The 26,095-nt window shown below is 46.3% G+C and overlaps 4 protein-coding genes across 8 annotated transcripts; 1 reads left to right on the top strand and 3 right to left on the bottom strand.

Annotated features, from left to right (window-relative positions):
- Window positions 1–1,399: 1,399 nt before the first annotated feature.
- Window positions 1,400–7,664, bottom strand: tspan34b (tetraspanin 34b). Of its 3 annotated transcripts, none has more exons than XM_030345815.1 (8): window positions 7,356–7,664; window positions 4,569–4,647; window positions 3,926–4,141; window positions 3,375–3,449; window positions 3,167–3,274; window positions 2,934–3,065; window positions 2,717–2,812; window positions 1,400–1,892 (listed from the first exon to the last, which is right to left on the bottom strand). In XM_030345815.1, the coding sequence occupies exons 2-8, from the start codon at window positions 4,623–4,625 to the stop codon at window positions 1,833–1,835; spliced, it is 744 nt and encodes a 247-aa protein (XP_030201675.1). In that variant the 5' UTR covers window positions 4,626–4,647; window positions 7,356–7,664; the 3' UTR covers window positions 1,400–1,832. The 3 variants fall into 3 exon arrangements, with proteins under 3 accessions (XP_030201675.1, XP_030201685.1, XP_030201692.1); XM_030345825.1 differs by lacking the exon at window positions 7,356–7,664 and adding an exon at window positions 4,990–5,122; XM_030345832.1 differs by lacking the exon at window positions 7,356–7,664 and adding an exon at window positions 4,868–4,886.
- A 1,745-nt stretch (window positions 7,665–9,409) lies between these two features.
- On the bottom strand, window positions 9,410–19,413 carry znf653 (zinc finger protein 653). Of its 3 annotated transcripts, none has more exons than XM_030376699.1 (10): window positions 18,722–19,413; window positions 18,174–18,214; window positions 17,610–17,930; window positions 16,282–16,766; window positions 15,587–15,767; window positions 15,163–15,247; window positions 14,952–15,066; window positions 13,682–13,796; window positions 13,217–13,316; window positions 9,410–11,851 (listed from the first exon to the last, which is right to left on the bottom strand). In XM_030376699.1, exons 1-10 carry the CDS (start codon window positions 19,186–19,188, stop codon window positions 11,668–11,670), a joined length of 2,094 nt encoding a protein of 697 aa, XP_030232559.1. In that variant the 5' UTR covers window positions 19,189–19,413; the 3' UTR covers window positions 9,410–11,667. The 3 variants fall into 3 exon arrangements, with proteins under 3 accessions (XP_030232559.1, XP_030232568.1, XP_030232577.1); XM_030376708.1 differs by having other exon boundaries at window positions 14,952–15,063; XM_030376717.1 differs by having other exon boundaries at window positions 17,706–17,930.
- Window positions 19,414–19,441: 28 nt separating this feature from the next.
- On the top strand, window positions 19,442–21,414 carry swsap1 (SWIM-type zinc finger 7 associated protein 1). Its single transcript, XM_030376742.1, has 2 exons — window positions 19,442–19,774; window positions 20,040–21,414. Exons 1-2 carry the CDS (start codon window positions 19,511–19,513, stop codon window positions 20,589–20,591), a joined length of 816 nt encoding a protein of 271 aa, XP_030232602.1. The 5' UTR covers window positions 19,442–19,510; the 3' UTR covers window positions 20,592–21,414.
- On the bottom strand, window positions 20,834–25,967 carry epor (erythropoietin receptor). Its single transcript, XM_030376730.1, has 8 exons — window positions 25,700–25,967; window positions 25,300–25,435; window positions 24,905–25,071; window positions 24,488–24,639; window positions 23,913–24,069; window positions 23,545–23,632; window positions 23,168–23,255; window positions 20,834–23,005 (listed from the first exon to the last, which is right to left on the bottom strand). The coding sequence occupies exons 1-8, from the start codon at window positions 25,803–25,805 to the stop codon at window positions 22,298–22,300; spliced, it is 1,602 nt and encodes a 533-aa protein (XP_030232590.1). The 5' UTR covers window positions 25,806–25,967; the 3' UTR covers window positions 20,834–22,297.
- Window positions 25,968–26,095: the final 128 nt, after the last annotated feature.

The following is a 26,095-nucleotide window of genomic DNA, read 5'->3' as shown; positions in this document are numbered from 1 at the left end:
TTGATTATAATATCACATTAAAGAGAAGAACACATAGACAAGACTAGTTAGGTCAGCGCTGGCTTGTTTGTAAGCCAATGGGAACTTTTGTAAAAAAAAAAGACGATGAAGAAATTTCTATAGCTCAGCTCTGCAATGTTCTCTGTATTAATTCTTTTTTTTATTAAATAGACGACGTACAACCTGGCCCCGCAAGACTGCATGCAACCCTGAAAGCCAACTCAATAATGTTATACATTTTAAACTAGATGCCATTAAACACCCATGTTACATTAATTGTGTATCGATATCATTGCATACAGAATCGACTGGTCTAAGATTAAAAATAAAGAGTCATACCCAATTAGACGCGTTTAACGTTTAAACGGACTATTTCAAATTTACGTTGTTAATCATGCATATTGCCACACAGGGGTGGTGTGGCAGAACTAGTACAGTCGGACTGTGCCTTCATGTAAGAAAAACCTCAGTCATTTTTTTTTTTGTTATATCTGTAGGACAGGTGTAAGGTATAAGTGTTATATATCAGGCCTTCAATGTCACTAGTATAGGTGTTAGGGGGACATGTTGCAGATGTATCTACCAAAGGCTAATTTACGTCTTAATACAACACAATAAGGTAATCCAAAAATGAGTTTAAATACACATTAGCATGTACTAGTCAAATGTGGAAAGTCGCTACAATACTACAAGCTACACTGGCCTCGGGTAATTTTCTCCTTCAACTCTAGGGGGCAACAGAGCACAGTCTCTCAATGTGTTACCAGTCACATTATTAATTATTAATAAAATAAGGAACTTGTTACCTCTTTAAACTTCCCTGAAAATATATATATTCCGCCTGTGTGGTCCTTCAAGGGTTCTTCTTATGAGAGAAATAAATGAGTTGTTGTAACATTTAAATGGTCATTTGAGCCAGTAGTAAAATGTGTTGCTGATGATGAACAGCAACGGCAACACATTTTACTATGACCTGTCCAATAAACGAATATGTCGCTGCGATAGATTGGTTAAACAAACTGTTCATAGTTCTAGTACATAGTAATATACTATATCAGTATTGGTATACATCTACACTGCCCTACAAAGGCAAAGCGCAGTAACTACGCCAACATTGAAACTGAGAAAAATGCCTTCAAAGTATTCATACTGGCCGGCCAAACCTGTTTCAGGTACAATAGTGGTGATACTCTCAATTAATACCTTTATAGGAAGAACAATAGTTTTTGTCTCAAGACAAAGAAGGTGTTATAAAACCCATTTTCAGTCTGAACTCAATTTTGACAAAATACGTAGTTACTGCACTTTGCCTTTGTAGGGCAGTACAGTGATATACAGTTTATAGTGCTTCCAGTTCTGTTTAGGGTTCAGTTTACATTAGCCAATAATTGAGTCGAGCTGTAGAGAAATAAACTTCACTTTATTTCAAAATCCTTGTCACCATAACATTAAAATAACGTCAAAATAACCTTCCGGGCATTTATACAGTAATCTGAATACAAAAGATTTAAACCACAGTGTTCTGTTTTAAAAATAGTTTGGTTAATCCACAGGAATTTCTGAACAGTGTAAACCAAAGACAGAAGTCCTTAACGGAACGGCGAGTGTGAGAAATGTGAGCCTAATTGCTTTCAAGTGTAGCGCTATCCTAAATAAATACAGATATTAATTCGAGGCATCAATTAGATTTGGTATACAAACAAAAACAATCTAAAACAAATTTAAGTTCATGCCATTGGCGATGAGCAGGATAAGTCTACTGATTGCACAAAGTCCACTACTCATTGCTGTGATCAAGGAAGAATCATTTGGTTAGAACTGCCATCGGTCCGTCATCCATTCTTTGAACCGATCTTACAGTAGAGGGTCATGGCGACGATCATGGCAAGGAGCTGATGGAAAAGGGAGAGGCACATTTAAATGTACAGTAGGGCTACCGGCCAAATTTAGTAGGCTGACAGAGTTTTGTCCTGCTGATACAAATGCCTTACATGTATGACTTATTCAATATTATTATCATTATTATTATTATTATGACGAAAAATGTGATCTTAAATGGGAAGTGTCACCCTTGGCTGGTTTCTATTATTGATGGATTACATTATTATTTTCCTTGATTCAGTTTGCATCGGTCAATTCGCCAAGAAGAACAGTTCAGGATCGTTTGTTCATTCATTCGTTCAGTCGCGTTTCCGGTAGTGGTTAATCATGTTAATCATTGTGGCCCAGGCTAGTCCCTCTTCACCACTCTGCTAACTTAACACACTGAACAGGGAGTCAGCGAGTGGGAGTCGAGTCTGGGAGAACGAATGATAGAGACGAACGAGAGTGAACTGAAACGTGGAATCAGGTCTATTCGTTCTTGTTAAAGAGTCGTTCCTCGGAACTGATTCGGTCGCAAACGACCCATCACTAGTTTCTACTAGAAGATATATCTGCCTCATACACCAAATCCTCTAATTTATCTCCCAGAATCGCAGAGAAGTTGGACCATTGAGGTAATTGTTCCCCAAATGGACCCATGGAGATTCAAAGAAAGATGTTGCAGCCCGCACTCCCCTCCCAACGCATGAAGCAGTTCTCTCTTACATAAAAAATACACAGCGTGACTTCCACTTTAGTAGTAACTGCAATTTTCCTGAAATGTGGTTAGACTATGATACATTATCATTTTACAATGTGAAATAAACCACCAACATTAGGTCCTTTACTGTACCTCTAGAGCAGCGATTCCCAATGCGACCCCAATAATCGCAACCGAGTTGTCCTCAATAAGCTGCACAATCTTCGGGAAGCAACCAGTTATTGATGTCTGGGAAAAAAATACAAAGTGGGAATAATGAACTCTTAAAAATGTATAAGGTATAGGTCGACAGATGATCTCCATGACATAGTTAGTCTAGCCAGGGGACTTGTGATTGACAAGGACCTACCGCGTTGTTGGATGCTTCAGCTTCAGTACAGAGCAACCTCTGCTGGCAGCACTGGCTCGGGTAGACTTTGTTGTCAGTGAAGTATGTCGAGTTTGTGAAGTCGGTGTAGTTGTAGAATCCACAGCATTTCAGCTAACAGAACAGGAAGGAAGTATAAATGGCGGGGTAAGAAATCGTGTTGCAAGTTACATCCAAGGTAGATCACATCCCATTGTGTCGCCATAGCAACATACCGCATCCATGGTAGAGTTCCAAAGTTGGGTGACGTCATGATCGGAGCCATAATCTTTTACGATACTCTTCTTCGCGGCGTCCCCCACTTTCCCAATCAACTCCTTCGCCTGGAAGGTCAAAGGAGTTAAACGAATACCGCTGACTTTCCAAAAACCTTGGATTTGAATTGAAGCCATAACACATGTGTTGGAATCTGAGTCTACCCACCGCTGGTTTGAACACCAAGATCACCACCGCACCGGCCACCTCCGCCAGGAAGATCACCAGAATGATGATGAAGAACTGCAAGGACAGGAGAGCCTCGTCAATTGCAATGAAAACATCAGGACAATACAAAGAACTTACAAACATAACATGTATAGTTCGTTCAACCATTAAACTGCCAGTGCTATTAAAAGGAAACAATTGAGTTAGCCAAAAAAGGCTATCGGCCTTCAGGTGTACCACATCACACCTGAGACCACCTAAAGGCCATCAAAGGAACTACATGCTCATGTCCTACCAAAGTTGAGACCTACCAGGGGTGAGACCGACCAGGAGTCAGACCTACCAGAGGTGAGACTGACCAGCAGTCAGACCTACCAGGGGTGAGACCTACCACGGGTGAGACCTACCAGAGGTGAGACTGACCAGGGGTCAGACCTACCAGAGGTGAGACCGACCAGCAGTCAGACCTACCACGGGTGAGAACTACCAGCGGTCAGACCTACCACGGGTGAGACCTACCAGCGGTCAGACCCGCCAGGGGTGAGACCTACCAGCATGAGCATACAGCGGCTCTCCTTGATGGCGCCGCAGCAACCCAGGAAGCCGATGACCACCAGCACCACTCCGATGGCGATCAGCAGGTAGCCCACGTTGAGCAGCTGGCCCAGCTCCTCTGGTGCCCCTTCCATACTGTTGAGTAGACCCATGATGGACCTACTGTCCACCTTCACCCAGATACCCACGCCCAGGAGGGCAGCCCCCGCCAACTGGGGGAGAGAGGAGGAGGTGGTGGAGGAGGAGGAAGAGGTGGAGAAGGAGGAAGGAGGGAGTGGAAGGAGATGGGGTGGAAGGGAGAGAAGGAGGTGATTGTTTGGAGGAGGAATGTAGGGTGAGAGAGGTCGTGGAGGAGACGGAGGAGGTGTGGGGGGAGAGGTGGGAGAGGAGGAGTTGGAGGAGAAGATAGTGGGGTGGATGAGGTGGAAGAGAGGGGGTGGGGTTGAAGAGGAGGTGATGGGAGAGGAAGATAAAAATGGACGCATCAAATGATAACCGAAACAACTCACAAGGTAGTAAAAAGTTGCTGCAGATGAAATCTCTCAGTAAAACAACAAGCTGTTTTTTATCAGCCTTCAGATGTCATAGTGTCGGGCATTTATCAAAGGTTTCTTTTCAAAACAAGGAAGTTACACTTACAAAGATGAGGCCGTTGAAGATAAACATCATGAATTTGAGGAACCCGAAGCAGCCCATGTTTACTGTGGATGTGGTCTACCTGTAAAAACACAGGTACGAATTGTTTAGAAATTTCATTTCATTTATTAAAATGTGCGTTGTACATCATTTACATCCATTCATTCTACGCTAACCTCAGACAACGATAGCCAACACTGGGAACAGTAGTTTGGTTTCATTCCATGTAAATACCCCTGAGAGGTTCATGCAGTCACTCAGTTGACAGTGTGTGAGCCTGCGGGCTTGAGAAAGTTAAACACCTGAGAGACATCAGGAGCTCCAAGCAGCAACGCCTGGCCTGCTCACATGGCCGTCTGCAGGCCAATAGTTATCTGATCCTTTTATCAATGCTCGATACACATTTTATAAACACTGCCATTACCTTCCGTGAGGATATCAAGCATTCCCACCGTAGCATTTCCACTGGGCTAAATATAGGCTGTTTGTATCATGAGGTTTAGAGTCAATGACAAAATGGAACCGCGTCACTGTGAACAAATAAGGGGGTGGGTCCGACGTGAGGTCGGAGCCCGGGACCAGCGGCTCTATTTGCCCGGCCTGTCCTTGACATTCCTCTGAGTAAGAAATTGATATTGAGTGGAAGAAGGGAACGCAACGGCTGAAAACACAACGCACAACACACAACTAACACACCAATTTACGGGAAGAATCGGGCAATAAACTACTTCCTCAACAGAGCTATTATACTACCGAGCCGTACCCAAACGCACGCATGCACACACACACACACACACACACACACACACACACACACACACACACACACACACACACACACACACACACACACACACACACACACACACACACACACACACACACACACACACACACCCCGAAGACCATAGAGGTCATAACCACCTGCTTAGGCGCGTGGTTTTTTTATTGGTACAGTTTTTTATTCAGCAAAGCACGTAAAATATCATGAGCTTTGTTCCCAATTGCACCTGAAGTTTCACGTGCCTATGTGCGCACACCAAGCATGTGACAAACTAACACGATGTGGTGTCTTCTGATCAGAACGCAGGGTATCAACAGTGATCAGGGGCCGTCTGTCTCTGGCGCTGAAGGGACCACTCAGAACCAGATGGGCCTTTATGTCTCGTCTCTGAAACAGACACAATGTTGTCCGCAAACATTGACCCCCCCCCCCCCCCCCCCCCAACACACCACCCATTGTGTTTGTGGACAACAGGGTGGGTCTGTGAAAACATCTGGTTTGGAAGGAGGTTTGTAGTACACGTCAGTCAGACATTTCATTACATGGATTCTTACAGAGCATTCAAAGTGCTTCACGGTTGCTCTCATTGTACCTAGATATTGTGTAAAGACGCGATTTACCGACATCGAAAAGTAAATGATTTGCTACGCAAGACAGCCAAAAAGACATTAGCACTTACAAAGAGTTTAACGAATATGAGACCAGTTAGGTTGTTTGCCCGGTTGCCTGGACAACAACAGAGTTAATCATACACACAGGCCAGAGAAGGTTTGAAAACACTAAAGTCCAATAATGAGCTGTGACTCCAGACTACAACCAGTGCTGGCTTTTCTACGTCTTATTTCCTAATGCTCTGCCAGTAAGTCCCCTACAAAACTGGCTAACTGGCCAGCTGAATAACCAACCAGGGGAATATCTGGCCAGTTTATTACCTGACCAGCTGATTACCTGACCAGCTGAGTACCTGGCCAGGGGAGTACCTGGCCAGGGAGTACCTGGCCAGGGGAGTACCTGGTCAGGGGAGTACCTGGCCAGGGGAGTACCTGGCCAGGTGAGTACCTGATCAGGGGAATACCTGGCCAGGTGAGTACCTGGCCAGGGGAGTGCCTGGCCAGGGGAGTGCCTGGCCAGGGGAGTGCCTGGCCAGGGGAGTGCCTGGTCAGGGGAGTACCTGGCCAGGGGAGTACCTGGTCAGGGGAGTACCTGGTCAGGGGAGTACCTGTCCAGGTTATCAACCGACAAGTACCTGCCAGCTGTGTACCTCCCCTGGTCAGGGAAGTACCTGGACAGGTTCGTACCTGACCAGGGGAGCACATGGCCAGATCATTAGCAAGCCAGGTGAGCATTCAAATGCAAATGTCACTTGCAAATCCAAAAAAATATATATAATTACAATCCACCCAGTGATGCAGTTCCTTGTTCTCAAGCCTTTCCTCTTCTCTTTTATTGGACTGTATATGTACTGTTATACACACACACACACACACACACACACGCACACACACACACTGAAGAAGTGATGAAATAACCCATACCCATACAACAAACCGTAGATATCATTTCTAAGACACTTGTGACTATAAGATATACATTTGAAACGCCATATTTACAGTAGCTTTTTCGATCTACAGTTAGTTACGATCATTTTCGAGTGATACAAAGTTATCATCTATATATATTCTCTCCCTGGAAGTTGTCTGAATACATAAAGATGAACAACATGAGTTTATTTTCAAAACTAAATTCATTTAGTGTTTCACCTCGACAGTCACCAAACTGAACTCAAAGCTTTTCTCAGAGAGGAGCAGTAATTGCCGTCTCATTCTCAGGGGACAAGACAAGAGGACCTTTGTTGAATCCTATTGTCACGTCACCCTATTTAACCGGGACAAAACAACAATAAATCTGACACCTGTGCTACACACAAACAAACAAACACACACACACACAGACACACAAAAACACAGATTACATATCAAATCTAAGTAAACCTTGGCTTTGCTCACCTGTTGGGGTAATTTTTCCTGGAAGCTGGCGGGAGGACAGGTGTGTCGAGGGCTGACGTGTAGCTGGAGAGGAGGCAGTTACTGTGGAAGCTGAGCTCTGTACGATAACAGGAGTCCACCGATTCTGTTTTCCCAGTAGTCTCTGTTTCTCTCTCTCTCCCTCTCTGTAGTCACTCTCTCAATAGGTTCTCTCTCTCTCTCTCTCTCTCTCTCTGTAGTCACTCTCTCTCTCACTCTCTCTTTCTCTCTCTCTCTCTCTCTCTTCTCTCACCACGCCCTCTCTCTCTTGCTCTATGCGAGTCACTGTGGATGATCTTCCCCGCTAACAGTGTTCAGGGCTGGGATGTTGATATAGGTCGGGGGAGGGGGGAGGGTGGGCGGAGCCTGTGCGTAGTCACGCAGCATAGAGCTTCCCCAGAGCACACACCTGAGGGAGGCCCCGCCCCCTCCTCTCCCTCTGCTCCCCAACAGAAAACCATGGCTACATCACGCACACACACATTCACCCACAGAACCATCACGCACACACACAACCATCCACAGAACCATCACGCACACACACATTCACCCACAGAACCATCACGCACACACACATCCACCACAGAACCATCACGCACACACACATCCCCTAACAGAACCATCTCACTCACACACATCCACACACAGAACCATCACTCACTCACACAACCATCCACAGAACCATCTCACACACACACATCCACCAAGAGAACCATCTCACACACACGCACATCCACCAACAGAACCATCTCACTCACACACATCCACCCACAGAACCATCACTCACTCACACAACCATCACGCACACACACATCCCCTAACAGAACCATCTCACTCACACACATCCACCCACAGAACCATCACTCACTCACACAACCATCCACAGAACCATCACGCACACACACATCCCCTAACAGAACCATCTCACACACACACACACATCCACCAACAGAACCATCACTCACTCACACATCCATCCACTGAGTCATCACGCACACACACATCCACCCAGAGAACCATCTCACACACACAACCCTGTCTCACACAAACAGAACCATGTCTTCCGCAAACACACACACACACACACACACACACACACACACACACACACACACACACACACACACACACACACACACACACACACACACACACACACACACACACACACACACACACACACACCCGTGCAGGTCAAAATATTTACTATAAATAATACCACATAACATTTATTCCTTGTTGAAACTAAATTCCATGTGGAGCTTGCTCGGCCGGCTGGTTATTTGCATGACCGGTTGGTCGGCTGGGTGCACCTGCCCAGCAGATGCCTGGAGGCTTACGAGGGCGACCACATCAATCACCCTCCCTCTAGTCTACGGCATAATGCTTTGTGATGCCCGATTCTGTTGGGTACCGGCCGCACAGAAAGCGCAACTGAGATTACCTTTGTATCAATACTCTCATAGAGGACCGGCGTAGTCAACTAGAAACAAATAACCTTCATAGCGCGGAAGTAGAACTCAAAACGTTATCGTGTTATGAGCCTATCATCTTATTTACACAAAATTGAATGCGTCCATTTGCAGGTCATTCCCTGAAATCACAGGCTTCCTGGTGACCTCATACTTTGGAAGAGGGACGGGTGTTGCCTTACCGAACTTCAAGCTGACACAACAGGAGTTAGTCAACGGTTAACCTACGACCAAAATAATCGATGGAAGACACTCATTATCTAAGGTTTTCCCCTAGAAAAACTTTAAAGAGCAATTTAACTCAAAACCACATTTTCTTTTGTTTTAAAGATGGTTATTTGTCTTATATTATCGTGAACATAGTAATAGATGCCATTTTGTCAGTTACTGAAATAAGTCCCCAATTTGGCGTTTTTTCTCTTTTAATCCTATGCCCTTCTCCCGAGAACACTACGACGTGAGCGTTCCACTCTGCTGCAAAAGCAGGCGACGAACATTTGAATATTCAAATGTTGATTCACTTGGTATATCAGGAAATACAACAAAGTGATCACAAGGAGAAGATGACTTAAATAAAGTGCATTTATTGCAGAAAAATAAATACGAACTTATCAAAACATTTCACATCATGAACACGGTTCAGTTGTCACTGTTCCTCTATAATCACATTACTTAAGATTTTTGACATTTAAAAATAGTATTCGATATTTTTTTCCAAACTTAGCCTTTTATTCACCCTTTATGTATTCGCGCAACGCCGTCGTTTTTGGTGTGATCTTATCGTGTCAGGGTAACGAAGCCTTATTGGTTTTGTTTGAAATGTTGGCCTGATGGCAGGCCTACCAGGCCTGAAGAGGGTGAACACTGCACTAGATACACTTTAAAATACATAAACCGTGGACCTGTCGGCAACATAGTCACAAATGTAACAGACGTCAAATACCTTAAAGCCAACCATTCCTTTCATTCTGTGGCAGAAACCTTTCCTATTTGGTTATCATACTTGCTACTTTGCGACTGGATTCAGAGTCTTTTCATGACATAGCCGGTAGGGGTTCTACCCAACGCTGTGGATTAAAATAATCTACTGAACAGTAAAGTATAGCTGACCGAAGGTGTTTGAAGGAGAGGGTTAGGGGTTGGGTTAACCCTTACCTCTCAAGCCAATCCAAAAGAGCCCAATTGTAAACAAGGATTTGTAACACACTCTTACTAGCCTAACCTCTCAAGCCAATCCAAAAGAGCCCAATTGTAAACAAGGACTTGTAACACACTCTTACTAGCCTAACCTCTCAAGCCAATCCAAAAGAGCCCAATTGTAAACAAGGACTTGTAACACACTCTTACTAGCCTCTTTATCTTAAACAAGTTTCATAAATACTGTACAATAATAACTTCTGTCTTATTTCCATAAATTACATGAGCAAACAGGGGAAGGACAAAGTGCATCGCTTTAGAAATAAAACAAAAGAAAGAAACAGAGGATGAATCATTGGGTAGAATGGAGAGGGAGGAGCCAGGGGAGGAGTCGGGAGTAGGGATGGGTATCATTTGGGTTTTATCCGATACCGGTGCCTACTCGGTACTTTTCGGTTCCGGTGCTAAAACGGTTCTCGAACCGGTACTTAATAAAACGAAACCGCACACACTTGCTTACATGCCCGACTTGTTATGAGTTTCACATTAAGCAGAAAGTCAGAGGACACCGAGTTGAATGGCAACGGTGTTTGCTAGCCTACTTGATATGCAAGATTTACGGTTGGCATTCAATTACTCAACTTACCCGAAGAGGCTGCTGTGAGTGCTGTGACTGATAAATATCTTTCGGTTCCTCATAACGGTGCCTGGCGTTTTTTAACGCCCCCTGCCCCGCCCCCATGGTGTTGCGGCGTCAACTTGCGTTAGTGCTGGGCGCTATACCGGTTCACACTGAATAACGGTGTGTATTTTCGTTAGGATATGATTTTTTTATAGACCGCCATACCGGTGTATTTGATTACACAACGTTCGGAACGCAGCGCTGCGCTCAACCCTAGTCGGGAGAGACGGGAGCATCACGTCACGGTAACCGTGAACCAGATCCGACCATACAACATCCTCTGATAACACACACCGCCCAAAGGACACATGAATACACAGAAGAGTACCAAGCAACTAACGTATCAAAAGGAGACTTCGTTGTGTCTGTTGAGCAGGAGTTAGACGCTTGTTGATCTGCTAACCGCGTTGCCCAGACCGTGATCACAGACTAACCACCCACATGTCTGGGACTGGGTTTAACCATCTGACGACCTGACGCACGTTGGATTGGAACCAGACACCTCCATGTTTCAAGTGAACCGGTTTAACTGCCGAGCTACAACACAGAAGGCATTCTGGATAGCAGTCACAGCGAAGACCAGTGGGCCCATCTTTGGAGGCCTGTCAGACCATAGATGGTCCTTTGTAGGTCAGTGTTAGTCATTCACCTGTAAAACTAAATTTCCAAGCATTGTTCTTTATCGCATGCTGTGTTTGGGTGGCATCATGGATGGCCCTCTGAGACACACTCCAAATCCCAACATGGTGGTACCTCGGCTCTCTGAGCGGAGTTACTTTGAGGACTTTCCCCGTCACCCTCTCCCAGAGCTTCTGGTGCTCTGGTGTTCCCCCTCTGTTTTGTACCATGGTTCTACGAGCGATGTTTCTACGAGGACCAGGAGACACGACTATCCCCATCACCCAGTCCACCCGATGGTGCTTTGTCTGCATCATGGATGGTCTGGGAGAGATGTTGATCCGAGGACTACAAGACTACATTTCCCATCACCGCCTCATGGCATTTAGGGGGCAGACGCCTGCTGGTCGGGGTGGCTCTTCAGCCTGTGGAACTTGACGCTATGGAGCTTCTCGAAGCGCTTGCCGCAGTGTTGGCAGGTGAAGCGGTACTGCTCCTCCGTGCGGTGTTTCTTCATGTGCCAGTTGAGCGACGCCCGCTGCCGACACTGGTAGCCACAGACCTCACACCTGAAGAGAAGACAGGGGACGGCTCCTTTTAAATGTTGTCATATTCCCATTGTTCCGGTCTAATGTGTGGAAGGTGTTTCAATTAGGGTACATCCAAAGAACATATTTCTCGTGGTTAGAATTACAATTAGGGCATTTGGCAGACGCTTTTATCCAAAGCGACTTACATCTGTTAATACACACATTGACACCGACAGCAGAGTCAACCATGCAAGGCGACAGCCAGCTTCTCAGGAGCAGTTAGGGTTTAGTGTCTTGCTCAGGGACACATCAACAATCAGCTAGGAGGAGCTGGGGATTGAACTAGCAACCTCTCGGTTACAAGACAACTGCTCTACCTCCTGAGCAAAGCCGACCCTGGTTGAATTGTTTCATTGTCACTTATGTGATGACTTTGTAACACTAAACTCTAAAGATTGACACTTTTAAAGAGCACGTGAGCACTATTCCAGAAGGAATTCGAACAGTGTGATTAAATAAATGTTTATTTTATGAGAGAGTTTTAGGAGTGTTATCCCCATGGTTATGACAACTTTATCATACTTTTTTAAGTATCGTCGGTGTGGAGCTGTTTAGAGCGTTATAAAGAGCAATGTTGTAAATTAAATCCCCCTTAATTTACAACATATTTTTAACTGCCTCGTCATCTAATTAGTGACGCGCATGAATGGATGAACGAGATTCCCACTGTCCCTACCTACTATCCAGCGAAACCACAGCCAAGGGAACGGGCTTGGCAGAATCAGCGGGGAAAGAAGACCCTGTTGAGCTCGTAAGTTGCTCTGCTACTTACGACACCCTGACCCAGAATCAGGTCGTATGCAAGTGGTTTAACACCCAGTCCTTCATAAACATGCGGTGTGATCATGGAGATCATGGAGTGTTATACTTTAGGTGTCCGGGAAGCCTACGCCTCACTCAGACCTTAAATAAATCGCCCCACACACACACACACACACAAAAACAAACACACACACACTACACTAGACTCTATGTGTCCAGGAAACCCAACCCTCAGACATGGGTTGGGCTGCATCACTTCCCCATCCACGCACACATGCCGTTATAGAATAAGTGTACGAAAACGAGAACTTTCACAGTGTTTTGGGGTGAATGGCAAAAACATAGGATCACTGTATGCCCCTTTTTTCTCTAAATTGGCAACTTATTTCAGAAACAGTGATAAAACGGCAAAGCTAACTTTGTTGACAATCATTTAAGAGAAATTATGTTTAAAACAAAAAAAAAGTTGGTTTTGTGTTCACTGTCTCTTTAAGAACGTGTTCCTCCGCTGACTGTAGCTATCTGAAGGTGTACGTGTTCCTCCACTGACTGTAGCTATCTGAAGGTGTGGCTGGGACTCACTGCAGCGGCGTCTCCCCGGTGTGAGTACGCCGGTGGACCTCCAAGTGATTCTTGCGTTTGAACGACTTCCCGCACGTCTCACAGATGAAGTCCCGAACCCCTGCAGCGCCACATCACAGCACACGGTTAGGGAGACTCGTTTTTATAAAGGTTGTCCAACAACACTACAGTATAAAGGCCTTTTTTTCCCCCGTTCAAACTCAAAGTCAAATTCAGCTTTATTGTCAATATTTTCACACGTACCAAAAATACAAAGGAATCGAAAAGACAATTGTCACTATCCCAAGGTGAAAGGGAAAAATGGCACACGCACAAGAGATAAAGACAAGTCATTTCCTAACACCAAGTAAAGAACCGATAAAGACTAAAAGTAAACATTAAAATATAATAAAATATACCAGAGTCTAATGTATATGTAAGAAAGTAGCAGCAAAAGGTTTCTCTAGGCACAACAGGTGAACCCACCTGAGTGGATGATCATGTGACGGTGCAGGTGGTTGGACAGGTAGAACTTTTTCCCGCAGCCCGGGTGGGGGCAAACCTTGGTCCTGCCCTTCCGGTGCACCAGGTTCACGTGGTTCTGCAGAGAAGAAGAACTCACTCTTTACTGTTCATCATTAGAACCATGACGTTATACTATTCAGCATTAGAACTATAACTCTTCACTATTCAGCATTAGAACTCTATCATTTATTATTCCCAATTAGAACTCTATCACTTTTTAGTAAATAATGCTTCTAATGCTGAATAGTATTCAGCCTTCAAACTCTTAACTATTTAGCTTTATAACTATCACTCACTTCATATTAGGGATCCATATTTTTTAACTATTCATACATTTTGCATATTTTGGCACAAAATACGATTTACAAAGGCCTTAATTTGAACAAGCATTTACTTCCAAATCCATACCTTGAGAACTCATTGGCTGCATTAACATTACGGTAGTAGAAAAGTATTTAGTATCCTCATCTGCTCATCATCCCAAGACTTCAGAGCGTGAAGAGAGGTCCCTGGATTACACGCTAGTTTTGCTTCCTTTGAGACAAACTCCAAAAACTGACTGAAGAAGCCATCCAGGCATTCTCCATCTTCAATCTCAATGATCCATCTGGCTGTTAGCCAATCAGGAAGCTCTGTAAACATTCTTTGGTTTTCGCCACAGTCGTTGGTAGATTTCAAGATTAGGAATCCGACAGCCTCGAAGGAAGTCTGCAAACGCTCTGAGCTCAATTCTGTTTTCTGGTCATAACCTTGACCATGAGCTGAGCTTATCTCTGAAGGCTTTAGCTATCGTTAAGAAGCATCCATATCTTTTTCCAGGATGTCGCATGCTGAATGATTAGGCAGCCTCGATGCCAAACAGGAAGCAGCTCTCAATGGCATTCTTTGCCGGTCCGCCCAACATACTTGTCCCTATCTGCCTGCGCTCTCATTGAATGCATTTCGTCTTGCAGCTTTTTCCACTTCTTCTAGTTTAAGATCTGTTTGTTCTCAGCGTCAAGGTGTTCAAGCTCTTGCCTCTCAAGTTTGCAACACTTCAAAAGGGACGCTTGTTGGCAAGGGACTCTGGAAAGATAGCATGCGTGTGTGTGTGTGTGTGTGGGGGGGGGGGGGCTCGAGTGCGGATGGGTGATCGTGGCGTGTGTAAAGGGAAAGGATAAAAGTTGAACTTCAGCTAACTCTATGCAAATTAGCTTTCATTTAATGAGGTAAAGGTAGGGTTTGGGGTTACCTGGTAGCTGCTGATGGCGACGTACACCTGGCTGCAGCCGGCGTACGGGCAGTGGAACATCTTCAGCATGCCGTCCGCCTCGATGACCGGGCCGCGACGGCTTCTCCTGGACCTGCTGAGCGGGCCGCCGTTAGACAAGTCCATCCGAGCGTAGCTTTAAGGTGAGGCGTGTTATGACGTAGCTTTACGATGTACATCTGGGTGTTTATACCTGCAGAGGCCGCGGGACCTATCCCGCTCACAGCTGGACTCCAGGTGTTGCTCGGTGGGTTCCAGGATGTGTTTATCACTCAGACCTGCAGGGGGGGACAAAAACAACTCTGGTTAGGATTCACTATTCTTGCAGGTGTTCCATTCTGCTCAAGGGCACAGGGAAGACATGCTCCAACGAGATCGTTATAATTATTATAATTATTCGCCCTATCTAGGGATCCAAATAAAATAAATGTCAGGAACATGAACGAATAACTAATTCGTTCATAATAATTATTAATCCGGACTCACTAACTTGTTGACAAACCCAAATAAAATAAATGTCAGGAACATGAACGAATAACTAATTCGTTCATAATAATTATTAATCCGGACTCACTAACTTGTTGACAAACCCCGCCGACGACGGTTCGATGACTGACCTGAGATGGACTCTTCGTCCTCCTCAGCCGCCCTCAGCTCCGCGTCGGAGGGGCACACCTGGTCGAAGGCCACGCCCTGGATGACGGTGCAGGTGACCTCCTCCACGGCCCCGGGAGCCACGCTGAGCTGGAGGCCCTCAGGGGCCAGAGACCCATAGCCTGGCCCCGTGATGATGATCAGCTGCCACAGGGAGAAACTGGGTGTGATTGGGGGATGAGGACATAGAAGTGCTGGGATTGGTAGGGATGTTAGGCCCCGCCCACTAGAAGGTTTGAGTAGAAGGTTTGAGTTATAGATGGTTTCACGGGATCAGGTGTTTGTTGTGATTGACTGGGTGCTTTTATTTGATTTTATATTTGTACTTATTTTTTCCGTTGTTACACATGCATGCAGCTTGAAAGGAACAACTGTGATAGAGAAAATAAATAATTGTTTTTAGAATGCTTTGTAGAGAAGGTGTGTGATATCACAGGACAATACAATAACTGACCAATAACTGAACTGAACTGACACTATAAAATGTAATTAACAAAAATGAACGACACAAATATCCAAATAGATCTGTCTCTATAAAGTGCTGCTAAGTCATCAACAGGTGTGATGTCACCATCAAAGCCTGCTTTTATGATGTCACTAGAGACTTGACACCTGGTGGTGACATAGGGCACTTCAATCCAGCAATATCATCGGTTACCTGGGGGCCTTCCAGTGATGACCTCTGACCCTGGATCTGGCAGCCGTCAATCATGGTCTGGAGCCCCTGAGAACCGAACAACTCGGCGTGCTCAGACTCTGCCCCGAGCTCCACCCCCTGGCCAGACTCCGCCAATTGCCCCGCCCCTTGGTGGGACAGAGCAGGCTCCGCCTCCGCCTTCACCAGCTTGTCCGTCAGGGCAGTTGCCATGACGACACACGTGTAACCGCCGGCCGTTATCTCCAGCTCCTCCGAAAACTTCACCTCTCTTCCCCCACCACCCCCAGCGCCTTCCCCCTCTCCTTCGCCTTCTCCCGAGTGATCCTCTCTCCTCCGGTCCTCCTCCGGCTCCCCGTCTTGCAGGCCCCGCCCCGCTACGTGGACCACGGCGCACCTCTGGCTCCCCTGGTCCTCCGCCCCGACAAAGTTCTCCGGAGCCGGCGGGGGGGACCGGGCGGAGCAGACGTCTGGTTGTTCACCCACGTCTAAAAAAACAATGTAGAGATTAGAGCTGTCAGTTAAACACGTTATTAACGGCGTTAACGCAAACCAAATTTAACGGCGTTAATTTTTTTATCGCGCGATTAACGCAATTATTTTATAAAAAAAAAAAAAAAAAAAAGTTTTTTTTTTTTTTCTTTGGCTCAAAACAAAGAAGCAGTAGCCTGACTGCTATGTTCAAATGACATTTGTTCAAAGCAGTCGTTTAATTGCACTATAGGCTCTTTTTTTGTATCGTCCTGTTTTGATCAGTGTATATGCCAATGTTGTTATCAATAAAAAATCATTTGCACAAGGCAAGCCGATGCACTTCATCATGTTGATACGAGAATTAAAATGAGAAGAATTATGGGACAAAAAAATCAAGGGATATTTAGCATAGAAAAATAATTTGAGATTAATCGCGATTAATTAGAGTTAACTATGACATTAATGCGATTAATCACGATTAAATATTTTAATCACTTGACAGCTCTAGTAGAGATACGTTAGAACTCTTTTTGTGTCAATTCTGGGGTCTCCCAGAGAGGGTCCTGGTTTGGGTCTTTCTTTGTTAGCATGATTGCCTGCTTTACCCCTGCCCTGCCTCCGGTTGTTGGCGTTCACCTTAGCATGAAAGGCTACTTTCAGGTAGCATTTTAGGCTACCTAGCATGTTTTAGCAATATATAACTTAAGGCTCCCAAAGATGTTTGGGTACTGAGCTTGTAAAGATGCCTAACATGTTCGCTACTTGACATGCTTGTGATGTCCATGTGTTTAACCAGCTGACCAAATGCAAACATATACAACATCATCCTCACAGCATTCAGCGATGTTTCTCCATACCTTCCTCCCGCTCCTGAGCCCGTTTGACCCAGTCCCTCCTCTGCCTGGTCACCGGGCCATTAACCAGCGCTAGGCTTCTACTGGTTGTTCCCTCACCGTTTCCCTCCACCTCTCCTTCAGGCTCTGACTCGCTGGTGTCCCCCGGTGGCGGCAGCAGGTACTGCACGAAGGAGTGTTCGGCCGGGCAGCGCCAGGCCGCGGCGGTGGCGAAGCCGGGCTGTGGCTCCAGCCCTCGAAGTTGGGGCTCATAGGGGCAGCTGTTGCTGTGGTCTTGGTACCAGGACACCAGGCTCTTGAGGCTGGAGTCCTCTTCCATAATCCCTGGAGGAGTGAACAATACTACTTTGCCATTTCGTTGATCAGCCATCACAAGCCATTTAAAAACTGACCCATTAATGACACCGCAACTGGGAGTGTCCACCGGAATGAGTGACGGATAGCTCAGCCTACCAGTTGGTACAAACAACTGGGTAGGCTGACCTATATCTACCCTTTATGTGGACTGACACCCTGACATACTTTTTGAATGCAGTTTTATCTTGTATTGTACGTGTGCTGCCCCACCTTTTTTGTGCTTCCCAGGAATTTCGGGGGCATTCTTCTCCCTGCAACACAGTATCCCACACAATAAGAGTTAAGGCACAGCGCCAGAGCTTGACCAGGCCAGGCATGGTGCAGTTCATGTCATCTTCAAACTGTTTAGTCATTCAGCAGACACTTGTCTCCAGAGTGAACCAATTTCATGAAGGTAGCGTTTTTGGCATCTTGCTTAGGAACATCGCATTGGGATTCAAAACAGTCAGACACCCTCAACACAATTCTGCCATGACCTTATCCATATTTTGATTCCAAGAAAAGTCAGTGTAGTGGTAATATATAGACCACACCCGATTTGTTAAAAGTAAAATAAAAAAGTCTGTAATGATACGACCATCTGGAAAACCTTTGATTCGGTGTTCACCTATATAGTTTATAACAGCTCTGACCATAACCCAAAACATTATAGACAGCAACACGAAGCTACATTTCATTCAACAATGTGTTAAAACATACTCACTGTGGTAGTAACGTACCACTAATACATTATAATAACACAAACTAACCCAACATACCCATGGCGGTTCTGCAGATACTTCTCCCCGTAGGTCGAGTCCAGCAGCATCAGGTACTCCGCCAGGCCGGCGTCGCTCAGACTCGTCCGGCTGCGGAGGTCCGTCCAGCGCCGGTGGGACTCCCCCAGGTAAACCCGCCGCACGTCGTACTTCTTCCGCGACTCCAGGCGTCGCTGGGCCCGGTCGGTGTCGGTGAGCCGGGGTCGGCCCCTACAGCGCCTCAACACACCGTTTGTGTTGTCCAAGGGAGACTCTAGCCCTGCATAGAGATCCGCCATGTTAGCGACGAATACACGGCAGTTGTTGTGTTGTGATTGTGTTGCAAAAAAACGGAAGTGACACCAAACGTAACGGACATGACAAAAAAACTCTAATATTTCAGTCTGATTTGTTAATATATTTGATTGATTGCTTTTGTTCGATTTTCTGCCCTGTATTGTACCGGCATTGTATGCAGAGTTGTTCATTTCAATAAAAAAATATTTTGTGATAAAACTTTTGTGAACATTAAAATGTGATCAATCTTACAGGGACATATCAAGCGTATAAAAATAGTCAATTCCAAATGAAAGCGTACCGTACCGAGATCATTGACACATTTCAATACAAACACAGATTTAGATAATCCCGATAAGCGGAACATTGTATTAATGTCAGCACGTTTCCCCCCGACCCATCACCGTGACGGACAGTCACTTGGTAAATGTAAACAGTGGCATGAAATGCCCACTCCCTGTCAGACCTCATCTAATTTGACTGACAGATGTCTCCGATACGTCCCCTGACAGTATGGCCGACGTCTTAACGCACGTGTTTAGTACGTTCATTGCGAAAGGAGGCCAGGTAAACCATGTGAGCGGTACTTTATCGTCAACATGCAGCGCCCTGGTGGTCGGCGAGAGCACCATGAGCCGCTCTGTGCTTCTCCTCGCAGCTCTGATCGCGGCCTCCCGGAGGGGCATGAAGGTAGTGTTCTTCACCCGGACCCAGATCCAGACCCTGCCCCTTTCCGTGACAAGCTGCCTCCCTAACCTCAGCCCCGATAGCTTGAAGGTAACTTGTTAGTTAACATAATTATCAATACGATGAACTCCAACATTTGCATGAGCTGGAAAGTTGCATGGCATGTTCGAGGGAAAGTTTTCACTTTTGCTGTTCTCCCCAAAATCAGGGTGATTCTACTGAATTGTATTCTTCATATTCAGAAGGAACTTCACTTGAATAGCACAACGTTTAATCATTCACTTTTTTGTCTTTATTACCTGCATTTTCATTATTATTATTCATGATAAGTGATTTCATTACTTATCCCATTCAGATGATCAAGTTCTGCTATCCGCGGACGCTGGAGGAGCTACTCCTGCAGGTGGCCAGCCTCCACGAGCCCGAAAACACCTCGTCCACCGCCCCCTCCCTCATCATAGTCGACCGCCTCCAGAATTTCCTCTGCGGTCCGGGAGGAGGAGGGGGCTTCCACCAGGGGGAGCAGTCGTGCGCGGCTCACCTCTCGGCCCTGCTGCTCGACACTACCGCGTTCCTCACGAAGGTCCTCGAGCGCCGGGCCCCTTGGCTGGCTCCCTGCCGCCTCCTCGCCTCCTTTCAGCCGGAGTGCGAGGTAGGGCCAGCTGACCCTGGCTCCTCTCACCCGATGCTGGCGGTCCTCGAGGTCCTGGATCGATACTTCACGGCGCGGTGCGCTCTAGACCGGGATGAGAGCTACGCGGCCGTTGCGGCTGGGCTGGAGGACGTGTGGCGAGTGGACCTATCAGGGGCTGGGCCCATGGACCCATCAGACCGAGCAGACTGCACATCACAGGAGTGGCAGCTCGTCGTCTTCACTAACGGATCAATGGAGTTTAGATCAGTGTAGAAAGTGTGTGTGTGAGTGACTACATTATCTATCCTCTTAATGTTATAGTATGAATAATATTTCATCCTATAGTTTATTTTATATTTCTACTTATTTTTGCTAATATGTCGTTATTTATTGTCACAGCAGTCAGTGTTATGTTCTTGTTTCTTGGTCCACCTTAGACCTTGTGGTCACTTGTTCTGATCTGACCTTGTTTTTCTGTTCTGGCTTAATCGTATTGTTCAGTACGACAACTACAATGGCTGTATAGCATCATCTTTAATATTGACAAAGGTTTTAAAAGGAAAAACATAGATGAAAACTTCAGATTTTCAGTTGTACAGATCACTTAAAAGAAACCTAAGTTTTAGGCAGGTGTATTAGTTGTATTTTAGTTTTTTTGTTTTTTTTATTTAAAACTATGTTTTGTTTAGAATTAATGTACATTTTTGGTTTAAATCTCAACCATGGTAATGAAGTAAACTTTTCCACAGGGTTGTCCAAGTTTATACAGCCTGACTGAAACAACATGTTAAGAGCACCGCAGCAAAGTAGATTCACTTTTAGTTGTCACTCTTCGTGTTGTCTGCGGGTGTCTTTTCCGGAGTCCATATGAATGCGGCTTCAAAACTCTCCTTGACCTTACGATGTTTCCCATCAAGGGAAAGTGGTTAGGAAAGGAGATGGGGTGTGATGTTTTGGACTTTTTGACCGTAACCAAACTAACATGAACACATCTAACAGAAGAAAATAACTAGATTATTTACAGTGTGACTGCAACACTGGGCAACAATCACGGACATTGATATTCAGCATTACATTAAAAGGGTCCCTTCACTTATGTCTGAGGATGATTAGCCACTACTAGCCATTCTAAAATTTGTCGACTTGTGCCATCATAAATGGCAGTGATTATTTAGCATCAGACCTGGTGTTAAAAAAAAATATCGTGAACCTATCCTCACCTCAAAGAATATTCTTATTTTAGGAAAATCACCATCATAAACCTAACAAAAATGACAATGTATACAAATAAAGATTTGGAAGTAGACATTGCCATGCAATTAAGAATGAATACTTTTGGTTTAATTCAAAAGTGCTTAACTGAAAATAATCCTATTGGTATTGTGATATTTCATGTATATAGACCTGAGGGAACCATATAAGTCAATATATGTAATCCTCATAGTTATCGAAATATAAAGTTAAAAAATAACAATTCTGTAAATCAAAATACATCATAGTTTAACAGTATACATGTTGTTACTGTATTACTACTTTAAATCAAGTAAAACATTTTTTTTTACAAATGAACTAGACCTGCCCGGACAATCATATAACACATACACACATACACACAATAAGAAATGCCAGGTATTAAACATCCCACAGCTTCTTTTCATCATTCATTCATCGTAGGGCTTGGCGTAGAATCACCAGCCGGTAAGCTGCTAGTCGTAGTGCTTGGCGTAGGATCAGCCGTTAAGCTGGTAGCCGTAGGGATTGCTCTGGGATCACCAGCCAGTAAGCCAGTAGTCTCAGGGCTGGGCGTTGGATCACCAGCCGGTAATCTGGTAATTGTAGGGCTTGCTGTGGGATCACCAGGCGTTAAGCTGGAAGTCGTATAGCAGGGAGCAGGATCACCAGCCGGTAAGCCAGTAGTCGTTGAGCTTGCTGTTGGATCAGCAGCAGGTAAGCTGGTAGTCATAGGGTTTGCCATTGGATCACCAGCCGTTGTATACCTGCGACTGTCTGGTCAGCACTGGTCTCGGCTCAGACCAGATCTCGTTCTTATACTCGTTGTAGACCTGTGTCTTTCTGACGACGTTGACGCAACCGGAGCTCATGGCACTGTAGTCCATGGAGACCCCGGAGTCCGCCACCGCCATGTAGGTGTACCCGGGGCCCTTGGGGGTGTGGTTGGGGTACTCCAAGCTGGAGCCGGAGGAGAGGCGGCCGGATCCGGAGCTCCGCTGCATGGAGCCCAGATCGGAGCGGGACTCCGACGAGGCAAACAGCACCTCCATTGGGGAGCTCTCCTCCATGATGTCGTCCAGGTGCTCCTCCACCTCCGTGCTGGCCTGCTGCTGGGCGTCCAGGGTGACGTAGGCGTCCTGAGACTCCAGCAGGGAGGACTGGGAGGAGGGCACGGCGAGCCGGTTGAACGCCCGCAGCTGCTCCATCAGCCAGTGGTCGTGGGGCGGCTCACGCCACACCCCCATGCCTCCCGAAGCCTCCTCCTCCTTCCTGGAGGACTTCTCCCCCTGTCGCTCTACGGGCCCGGCTCTGGAGGCCTTTAGGGGAAGAGGCGGCGTGGGCAGCTGGGAGCACAGGCTGAGCTCAGAGAGGACCTCCAGTGGAGAAGGACACTCCTCAGAGGAGTAAAAGGCTGGCCTCAGCCACAGACTGCCATTGGTGTGGCCTAGCCACTCCTGCAGGTAGACAAGAACACGTTAGCCTAGCCACTGCTACAGATGTTCACAAATGTTAGCTTAGCCACACCGGTGCAGGTCTGGGACCGGTAACACAGAGCCAGGTTCCTGCGGTGTGTTCTGGGCACACCGCAGGATAGTTTGTATTATCATTAGTCCTACCCTGAAGTCTCCTCCGTACACGGTGAAGAGGCCCTGAAACTTGCTCTCAGGATTTGGGATGGCCGGCCAAATCTTCTTTTTAATGAACCTGGAAAATGAATATGGATTACAAACATGAATTCATGCATTTAAAGGGGGCTCTTAATTCACCACCAGGTGTCATGGTAGATTACATCAGTGCCTGCCAACACATGTGGGAGGGTCCACCGATATGTAAGCGGGATAGATCAGCCTACAAGCCTACCAAGTGCACTGTACCAACTGGTAGGCCGAGGTCTGCTATGACTTGACCGTGTTGGGTCTTGTGATGGTAGGGTGAGGATTGGGAGGGGGGAACGTTCCATTTGGGGGTACAGAAGGGTTCAGTGGTGACGGACCTGCGGTTAGACATGATGAGGGTGACGGAGAGCAGAAAGACGATCACAGAGATGATGGCCACCAGGAAGATGATGAGGATGTCAAAGCCTGCAGGGAACACCGCCATCCAGAGACATTCGTCAATCAGCCATAACCATATATCAAACAATCAATGAAACCATGGCCACATACCATTAAGGAATCAATCAATGAATCAATCAATGAATCAATGTGGTGATGCATACTTTAGTGTACAATCATAATCTGAGCTAGCTTCAATATGTAAAAGAGTGTGTGGGTGTTTGTGTCTCTGTTCATGAGTGTGTGGGTGAACGAGTGTGTGTGTGTGTGTTTGTGTGTGTCAGTGTGTGTGTGACAGAAGAGCCACCTGCAGGGGGTGTCTCCATGGAGACAGGCTGGGTCCAGGCACTCCAGTAGCCGTTGTAGCTGATTCCATCCAGCTTGCCGCGCGCGCGGACCATGTATATTGTCCCCGGGCTCAGGCCCCTCAGCACGACCTCTGACCTCGCTTGCACCTCCTCCACCTGGCAGGGTCAGACCTGAGCTTAGCTTGTGTTTGCAGCCAATAGAACGCAGGGCAGAGGCTCCCCACCTTTATGGCCTGTGAGCCCATCTTTTGACCATTTTTGTAACTCCGACTTCAACACATTAACTACCGATAACTCATAAGAGGAATATCTCCATTTATATTTGGTGTGTTTATCCGGTTTATTGTATTGTATAGTGAATTGTGATTCATTGTGTATGTACAACATTCATTGTAGTTATATCGGTGTCTTGTAATCCTGTGTGGGACGGGCCACTTGTGTGGCATGACACGAAAATAAACATCATCATCATTATCATAAGACCGAACATGCATTTCATGCTTGATAATCCTGACCCACAGGTGGGCCCCACTTGTCAGGGTTTTTTTGGGGGGGCGTGTCCACTGGAACTCACCTGCGGCAGGCCGCCGTTGGCCGGGGCATAGCTGACCTCGTACATCATGCTGTCGGACATGTACTTGACCTCCGGGGGGACCCAGGACACCCGCAGCTGGCCCTGCTGCTCCGTCTGGGACACACTCAGGTTCCGCGGGGGGTCTAGGAGGACTACAGACCGACAGGCAGAGATTATGTGACACCCTGGTATTTTTAAGACCAAGAGAAAACTCAGTTCCTGTAAGACCAGGTGGACCGTGGAATCCACGGCCACAGAGGGTGACTGTTCGACTCTGCTCGAGAGTCACAAAGGCAACCGACCAGGTGGCATACGCTGACTCACATTACAGAAGTATTTCCCCCCGGAACCCTTTGGTCTGGGAGTTGAGCCTGCCCTAGCCGCTATAACCCTGTATCAGGGCCCCTCCTCACTTACAGGCGAGCTCCACGAGCAGGCTTCGGTTGTGGATCATCACGCTGTCTCGCTCCACCTTGATGTCCATCTGGATGAACATCTGGGTGTTGTTCAGTTGGCAGATGAACAGCCTCTTCCCGTCTGCCGCGCGGTGCGTCCTGAGCGGACACCGGCTGCTGTTCTCTTTCCTGACGACCAGAGAACCAGAGAGCAGCGTTGGAGCTCAACTCAACCTTTACGTGTAAATCAGCAGACATTCATGTGTGATGGACTCGGAGCTCCGTTGAGCCACCAAATGCACTAATCTAACTCCTTTAATCAACAGTGTTAGGATGTTGTTTAAATCTGCCAGCCCCCCAGTCTGGTACTGGCCTAGGTCTGGTCTTGTCTTAGCAGGCATAGCCATAGGGACTCACTGGTAGGCGTAGGTGAAGGAATACCGGCCCACATGTCCGGCCGTCGCCTCGTCTTCCTCCCAAAAACAGGTGAAGTCCTTCCGTCCCTCCGCGAAACACTTGGGGTTCGCTGGCTCCTCCCTCAGCAGCATAGACACTGGGAAATATAACAACACATTTAGACTATGAATGTGTAGTCTGTCATTAGTACAACGTAGCAACTAGATACTGGCTTGTTTAAGGCTTTCTTTTAACAAAGAAGTCCATGTTTTAAACTTTTAAAGAAAACTTATTTAAGACAATGCAACAATATCAAAGTTTCAATGTTTCCCAAGTTGTAGGTCTAGATAAACACTTTTGTTTGCATTTGTAAGTGTTTTTCTGTCCCAGGGTTAGGAAAGGAAATAATTGATTAGCTCACCTTTGTACTGGAAGTCCTGTGGGTTCCTCGGAGCGGACGACTGGGACAATTGGACCAACAAAACCATGCAGAAGCCCAACGATCGTTTCAGGTTATCACTTTTCATTGTCCACTTCTCTCTGAACACAATTAACACTCGAAGCTTTCTTATTGTTCGTCTTCATAACTGAAAGGCGATGCGCTTCTCGGCGGCTCTCTTCTGTGTCTGATGGAGGCTTGTTATTGTGATACCATGGACAGTGCGGAACGTCTGCAACCCTGAAGATAAGGAGGCTGAGCGTTGGGCTGTTTACGTTCTCAACGAAAAGGAAGAGGTGGCGGAACTTACACACGTTTTCTCTCTCTCTCTCTCTCTCTCTCTCTCTCTCTCTCTCTCTCTCTCTCTCTCTCTCTCTC

This window comes from Gadus morhua, chromosome 2, assembly GCF_902167405.1.
Source record: "Gadus morhua chromosome 2, gadMor3.0, whole genome shotgun sequence".
NCBI classification, from domain to species: domain Eukaryota; kingdom Metazoa; phylum Chordata; class Actinopteri; order Gadiformes; family Gadidae; genus Gadus; species Gadus morhua.
Note: the sequence above shows the minus strand (reverse complement) of the source record. Positions and strands in the feature narration are given on the sequence as shown.